This window comes from Borostomias antarcticus (genome assembly GCF_949987555.1).
Source record: "Borostomias antarcticus genome assembly, chromosome: 21".
NCBI lineage: Eukaryota > Metazoa > Chordata > Actinopteri > Stomiiformes > Stomiidae > Borostomias > Borostomias antarcticus.
The window spans coordinates 21,292,664-21,300,439 of record NC_140254.1 but is presented as its reverse complement, the minus strand read 5'-3'; the positions used below and the strand labels follow the sequence as shown (position 1 = coordinate 21,300,439).

At 53.1% G+C, this 7,776-nt stretch overlaps 1 protein-coding gene across 1 annotated transcript in view; it reads right to left on the bottom strand.

The window, feature by feature from the left end:
* LOC311322953 (CCR4-NOT transcription complex subunit 3-like) overlaps nucleotides 1-7,776 on the bottom strand; it is a 29,645-nt gene that overhangs the window by 15,085 nt on the left and 6,784 nt on the right. The window contains exons 6-7 of the mRNA XM_084455070.1: nucleotides 2,349-2,477; nucleotides 1,120-1,215 (exon numbers count right to left, since the gene is read on the bottom strand). Of these exons, the coding sequence (XP_084311196.1) occupies nucleotides 1,120-1,215; nucleotides 2,349-2,477 (225 nt within the window). The remainder of the gene's footprint in view (nucleotides 1-1,119; nucleotides 1,216-2,348; nucleotides 2,478-7,776) is intronic.

The window sequence follows — 7,776 nt, the reverse complement described above, 5'->3', positions numbered from 1 at the left end:
AGTACGCGTGTGTGTGTATGAGAGAGTGTGTGTGTGCGTGTGTGTTGGGGAGTGTTGAGTAGGGTGGGGAGAAGAGAGAACAGGTCATGGATCATGCTTTAACCACAGGACACTTTACAAAGGGGGCAGATGACAAAATATAGCAACAATAAAAACGATCGCTGGGGGGCAACATCCTCCACTCTGTCTGCTAGCCAGGGAAAGCTTCATGAGCGTACTGCACACTACACACTAGGCCTGGCTGGGACCATGTGATTCATGAGCGTACTGCACACTGCACACTAGGCCTGGCTGGGACCATGTGATTCATGAGCGTACTGCACACTGCACACTAGGCCTGGCTGGGACCATGTGATTCATGTGAGCAGGGGGGGGGGGCGGAGGAGGAGGAGGAGAGGAGGAGAGCAAAGGGGAGAGGAGGAGAGGAGAGGGGAGGGGAGAGGAGGAGAGGAGGAGAGGAGAGCAGAGGGGAGAGGAGGAGAGGAGAGCAGAGGGGAGAGGAGGAGAGGAGGAGAGGAGAGCAGAGGGGAGAGGAGGAGAGGAGGGTAGAGGGTAGAGGAGGAGAGGAGAGGGGAGGGTAGAGGAGGAGAGGAGAGGGGAGGGTAGAGGAGGAGAGGAGAGCAGAGGGGAGAGGAGGAGAGGAGGAGAGCAGAGGGGAGAGCAGAGAGGAGAGGAGGAGAGGGGAGAGGAGGAGAGGGGAGAGGAGAGAGGAGGAGAGCAGAGGGGAGAGGAGAGAGGAGAGGGGAGAGGAGAGAGGAGAGGGGAGAGGAGGAGAGCAGAGGGGAGAGGAGGAGAGCAGAGGGGAGAGGAGGAGAGGGGAGGGGAGGAGAGGGGAGGGGAGGAGAGGGGAGAGGAGAGAGGAGGAGAGCAGAGGGGAGAGGAGAGAGGAGAGGGGAGAGGAGGAGAGGGGAGGGGAGAGGAGGAGAGGAGAGGGGAGAGGAGGAGAGGGGAGAGGAGGAGAGGGGAGAGGAGAGAGGAGGAGAGCAGAGGGGAGAGGGGAGAGGAGAGCAGAGGGGAGAGGAGGAGAGGAGAGCAGAGGGGAGAGGAGGAGAGGAGGAGAGGAGAGCAGAGGGAAGAGGAGGAGAGGAGGAGAGGAGGAGAGAGGAGATGGTAACTGACCTCTTTGTCTCCTTTCTTCTTCCGGGTTTGGACGGATAAGGACTCCACCTCGCTCTCAAACTGGTCCACCTGCATGTTCAGAGTGTCTATCGTGTTCTGAGAGAAGAGACAGGAGAGAGAGAGGGAGAGAGAGGGGGATGACCGGAGAGAGAGGGGGAGGGAGAGGGAGGATGACAGGAGAGAGAGAGAGAGGGAGAGGGAGGATGACAGGAGAGAGAGAGGGAGGATGACAGGAGAGAGAGAGAGGTGGAGGACACGAGAGAGAGAGGGAGAGAGATTGAAGATAGCAGGAGGGAGAGAGAGGGAGAGAGAGAGGGAGGATGACAGGAGAGAGAGAGGGAGAGAGATTGAAGATAGCAGGAGGGAGAGAGAGGGAGAGAGGGAGAGAGAGATTGAAGATAGCAGGAGGGAGAAGGAGAGTGAGTGATTCGTGGGTAAAGACACATTGAACCAGGACTGTGGTCACATCCTCTTCTCACTAGCGCATTCTGATCTCTTCTCACTAGCGCATTCTGATCTCTTCTCACTAGCGCATTCTGATCTCTTCTCACTAGCGCATTATGATCTCTTCTCACTAGCGCATTCTGATCTCTTCTCACTAGCGCATTATGATCTCTTCTCACTAGCGCATTCTGATCTCTTCTCACTAGCGCATCATGATCTCTTCTCACTAGCGCATCATGATCTCTTCTCACTAGCGCATCATGATCTCTTCTCACTATGATCTCTTCTCACTAGCGCATTCTGATCTCTTCTCACTAGCGCATTCTGATCTTCATATTCTGTCAACAACAACACTGTGAGGGACAACACACGTCCTCAAGAAAAACATCTAGAATACAGGATTATATCTGAGATGGACCAGAGAGCCACTGTGGGAATGAATGTTCCTGAAATCAACAACATCAACAGTCGTTAACACACACACTTCATCATCAACATGACCCGTCATTAGCATAACCCTCTGCGATCCTCAATATCAGCCACGTTCCAAACTCCTTCACACACACACACACACACACACAATCTCTCATACACACATACATACATCAACACACACACACACAATCTCTCTCTCTCTCACACACACACACACACACACACACAATCTCTCATACACACACACATACATGAACACACACAATCTCTCTCTCACACACACACACACACACACACACACACACACACACACACACACACACACACACACAGGCCTAGGTGGTCCTCACCGTTAGCCACATTCCGACCTCCTCCTTCTCCTTCTGGGCGGGGTCGATCTTCTGCGCCAGGCCCAGCCCCTCTTTAGAATACGCCTTCGTCTTCGTCTCCCGCTCCACGATCTTGAACCGCTCCATCTGCTGTGAAGACCAAACAACAAGACCCCCGTCAGGCCCCCAGGTCTCTATAGGGGCCACGGAGTGACCCCCAGGTCTCTATAGGGGCCACGGAGTGACCCCCAGGTCTCTATAGGGGCCACGGAGTGACCCCCAGGTCTCTATAGGAGGCTAGGAGTGACCCCCAGGTTTCTATAGGAGGCTAGGAGTGACCCCCAGGTCTCTATAGGGGCCACGGAGTGACCCCCAGGTCTCTATAGGAGGCTAGGAGTGACCCCCAGGTTTCTATAGGAGGCTAGGAGTGACCCCCAGGTCTCTATAGGGGCCACGGAGTGACCCCCAGGTTTCTATAGGAGGCTAGGAGTGACCCCCAGGTCTCTATAGGAGGCTAGGAGTGACCCCCAGGTTTCTATAGGAGGCTAGGAGTGACCCCCAGGTTTCTATAGGAGGCTAGGAGTGACCCCCAGGTCTCTATAGGAGGCTAGGAGTGACCCCCAGGTCTCTATAGGAGGCTAGGAGTGACCCCCAGGTTTCTATAGGGGCCACGGAGTGACCCCCAGGTTTCTATAGGGGCCACGGAGTGACCCCCAGGTTTCTATAGGGGCCACGGAGTGACCCCCAGGTTTCTATAGGGGCCACGGAGTGACCCCCAGGTTTCTATAGGGGCCACGGAGTGACCCCCAGGTTTCTATAGGGGCCACGGAGTGACCCCCAGGTTTCTATAGGAGGCTAGGAGTGACCCCCAGGTTTCTATAGGAGGCTAGGAGTGACCCCCAGGTTTCTATAGGGGCCACGGAGTGACCCCCAGGTCTCTATAGGGGCCCCGGAGTGACCCCCAGGTCTCTATAGAAGGCTAGGAGTGACCCCCAGGTCTCTATAGGAGGCTAGGAGTGACCCCCAGGTCTCTATAGGAGGCTAGGAGTGACCCCCAGGTCTCTATAGGAGGCTAGGAGTGACCCCCAGGTTTCTATAGGAGGCTAGGAGTGACCCCCAGGTTTCTATAGGGGCCACGGAGTGACCCCCAGGTCTCTATAGGAGGCTAGGAGTGACCCCCAGGTCTCTATAGGAGGCTAGGAGTGACCCCCAGGTTTCTATAGGAGGCTAGGAGTGACCCCCAGGTCTCTATAGGAGGCTAGGAGTGACCCCCAGGTTTCTATAGGAGGCTAGGAGTGACCCCCAGGTCTCTATAGGAGGCTAGGAGTGACCCCCAGGTCTCTATAGGGGCCACAGAGTGACCCCCAGGTCTCTATAGGAGGCTAGGAGTGACCCCCAGGTCTCTATAGGGGCCCCGGAGTGACCCCCAGGTCTCTATAGAAGGCTAGGAGTGACCCCCAGGTTTCTATAGGAGGCTAGGAGTGACCCCCAGGTCTCTATAGGGGCCACGGAGTGACCCCCAGGTTTCTATAGGAGGCTAGGAGTGACCCCCAGGTTTCTATAGGGGCCACGGAGTGACCCCCAGGTCTCTATAGAAGGCTAGGAGTGACCCCCAGGTTTCTATAGGAGGCTAGGAGTGACCCCCAGGTCTCTATAGGAGGCTAGGAGTGACCCCCAGGTCTCTATAGGAGGCTAGGAGTGACCCCCAGGTCTCTATAGGAGGCTAGGAGTGACCCCCAGGTCTCTATAGGAGGCTAGGAGTGACCCCCAGGTTTCTATAGGAGGCTAGGAGTGACCCCCAGGTCTCTATAGGAGGCTAGGAGTGACCCCCAGGTTTCTATAGGAGGCTAGGAGTGACCCCCAGGTTTCTATAGGAGGCTAGGAGTGACCCCCAGGTTTCTATAGGAGGCTAGGAGTGACCCCCAGGTCTCTATAGGGGCCACGGAGTGACCCCCAGGTTTCTATAGGAGGCTAGGAGTGACCCCCAGGTTTCTATAGGAGGCTAGGAGTTAACCCTAGGTTTCTATAGGAGGCTAGGAGTGACCATCCCAACAGTTAATGCTGTTTATTGACAGCAGTGATACTAGCTTGCTACAGTAGCTAGCAAGAAAAAAAAATCACGAAATGTCACTATTTGAAACAACTGGATTTTTCATGGAGCGAGAAAGTTAAAAACACACACAACCCCCAAAGCTAAAAACACAACCCCCAAAGCTGGAAACACAACCCCCAAAGCTAAAAACACAACCCCCAAAGCTGGAAACACAACCCCCAAAGCTAAAAACACAACCCCCAAAGCTAAAAACACAACCCCCAAAGCTGGAAACACAACCCCCAAAGCTAAAAACACAACCCCCAAAGCTGGAGAGACTCAGGGGCGAATTCACTAAAGGATTGCGCAGCTTTTCCTGACGCAAAGCCTGTGCAAATAAGTCAAAAATTATGTTTGCTATTCACAAAGCCCTCGCAAAGGGTGAAATACGGTGTTAACTGCGTTGCGTTCGTCATTGCGTTCCTCTGCGCCGGTGTTATTAGCTCATATTTAAATTAGGTAATATGGGCGGAGAATGTTCCCCTTTCTATGCAAATGAACATTATTGCAAAACCCGCCCAATTCACAAACATCGGCGCAAATTGCCTCACGCAGTTAAAGTGAAATTAATACCGTTTTCAGAAACGTGGTGGTATTTAAGCGCAAGGGGTGTCGCAGCCAGCCTGTCCGCTGATCATGGCAGCAGTGATTGTTGCGAGGCGAATTCGGCATCGCAATGCCAGGCATGTTGTTCGTGAGAGAATATTTAGAAGAAGGTCACTTTTTGATTTAACACTAGAACCACCGTGGTAGCTGTTTGGACACCAGAGTGCGCAGCTCTTCAGCCAACTGGAGGATGAAGTCGCGTCTGGGGAGGCTCAGTTGACTATGCGTCTCTCCACCCGTCCCCAGCGAGTCCAAGCTCCCCCAATGAATAATAGGCTACTTATTTATAATAGCCTACATAGCGCGAAACTGTGCGTATAATAGTCTATACGCGAAACTGCGCATTCCCTATAGCTGTTCATTGAATATAGAATTTATACCGATATAGGTATAAATAAATAAAAACATAGCCTACACAATATTTTTTTTATTTGAATGGTCTTGAAAATATTTTGCTTTTGTAGGTGACGGCAGGTATCATCTTCAGCCATGGATGATGACTCCCGTGCGTAATCCTTCCAACGTTGGAGAGGCGGCGTACAACTGGGCTCACATCAGGACGCGCGGTGTGATTGAGTGCACATTTGGAATCCTGAAAAGCCGTTTAGATGCCTAGATCGTACCGGTGGGGCAATGTTATACACTCCCCCAAAAGTATGCCAGATCATCGTGCTGCAACTTGCATAACAAAAAATGACAATTTTTCCTTTGTTCGTCTTTTCAAATCATTCCACCTCCGTTTGCAGTCTTCCGCGTTTACACACACAAATGGCACTGACTGATTGGGAAATTAAACCCCAAATATGATTTTTTGCTGCAGTCGTGATATTTTTTGCGGAAAGCTGTGAGGCATGTTTTTGAACCTCGTCAGTGAGGCCTTCATGTTCGCTGTCTGAAAATCGTATCTTTCTTTTTCTGTCTGCCATCGTCCAATGATATGCATACGAGTTGTTTGCGCTGTATGCGCAGTATTTATAGTCATTTCCTATATCAGCAGCAAATTGCACTCAGCCGCAAACACCGAATGGGCGTGTTTGCGCTGGGATATTATTAGCGCAATGTCTTTAGTGAATAGGTTTTTAAAACGGAGCACATAGCGGGCGCAACTGACGCGCAATATAATGGTGCAATTAGCGGGCGCAATTTGCTTTAGTGAATTCGCCCCCCAGTGTTCTAAAAAACCACTGCCAGTTCACCTTTATCCAGAAAATACCTGGATAATCTTTTAGAAATATGACCTGGTTGATCCACAGTGTTGACTGCTTGCTTGGTGTAGCTGATACGTGATCTCAAACGGCTTCCTGAGGGAACCTAACCTGAGAACCCAGAAGCTCTCTCTCTGAGGGAACCTAACCTGAGAACCCAGAAGCTCTCTCTCTGAGGGAACCTAACCTGAGTACCCAGAAGCTCTCTCTCTGAGGGAACCTAACCTGAGAACCCAGAAGCTCTCTCTCTGAGGGAACCTAACCCGAGTACCCAGAAGCTCTCTCTCTGAGGGAACCTAACCCAGAAGCTCTCTCTCTGAGGGAACCTAACCTGAGAACCCAGAAGCTCTCTCTCTGAGGGAACCTAACCTGAGTACCCAGAAGCTCTCTCTCTGAGGGAACCTCACCTGAGAACCCAGAAGCTCTCTCTCTCTCTGTGACAGGAACTTCTGGGAACAAGCTACTGTATGAGACACACATAAGACGCACACGATGATAAACAGTCTTAGTACGGGTTTCACTTCTTGTTGATGCGTGGAGTAGCCTTCTTGATTTGACGTCGGCAGCTGACGTCGATGAGGTCGATGGTGAGTAAAATGGCGGGAAAACGGGTTCAGACTCTGACGTCGAACGCTGAAGAACATGATGTTTCAGCTGGAACGCGGCGTTAGTCATGACTGACAGCAAACCGGTGCGACGCCGTCCGGGTATCTGAACACTCAACACGGCGTCGGAGCCGAGCTTGCGTCTCGGTCAGCAGCAGGGCCGTCACCGCCGCAGGAAATCACCCCACTGCCACCTTCCAGCCCTGATTCATGGAGCTCTTTAATCTGAGTGCGGCGCAGAGGCCTGGAGGAGGAGCCTGGAGGAGGAGTCTGGCGCCGAGCCCGGGGAGTCCTGGCAGGGGGGGCCGGCGTGCTGGAAGCATTCCCTGAACGCTGAGTACTGATGGGGCTGATTGTTCTGGCTGGAAGTCATCAAGTCAATACTGTCAAGTGCCCCTTGTGCGTATCTGCCTGACCACACCCACCCAGCCTGACCACGCCCACCCAGCCTGACCACGCCCACCCAGCCTGACCACGCCCACCCAGCCTGACCACGCCCACCCAGCCTGACCACACCCACCCAGCGCGTCATCAACACGTCATAACAGAGCACAGGGAGGGGTAACTTAGGGTTAGGGTTAGCCCCCACAGGGAGGGGTAACTGAGGGTTAGGGTGAGCCCACATAGGGAGGGGGTAACTAGGGTTAGGGTTAGCCCACACAGGGAGGGGGTAACTAGGGTTAGGGTTAGCCCACCCAGGGAGGGGTAACTTAGGGTGAGGGTCAGCCCACACAGGGAGGGGTAACTTAGGGTTAGGGTTAGCCCCCACAGGGAGGGGTAACTTAGGGTTAGGGTGAGCTCACACAGGGAGGGGTAACTTAGGGTTAGGGTTAGCCCCCACAGGGAGGGGTAACTTCCCGTCTTTCCTCTCAGCCTATCGTCACTAGGTTTCAACTAAATGGAGTCGTCACCGTCATCAGCACTCGCGTTTCAACTCTTAT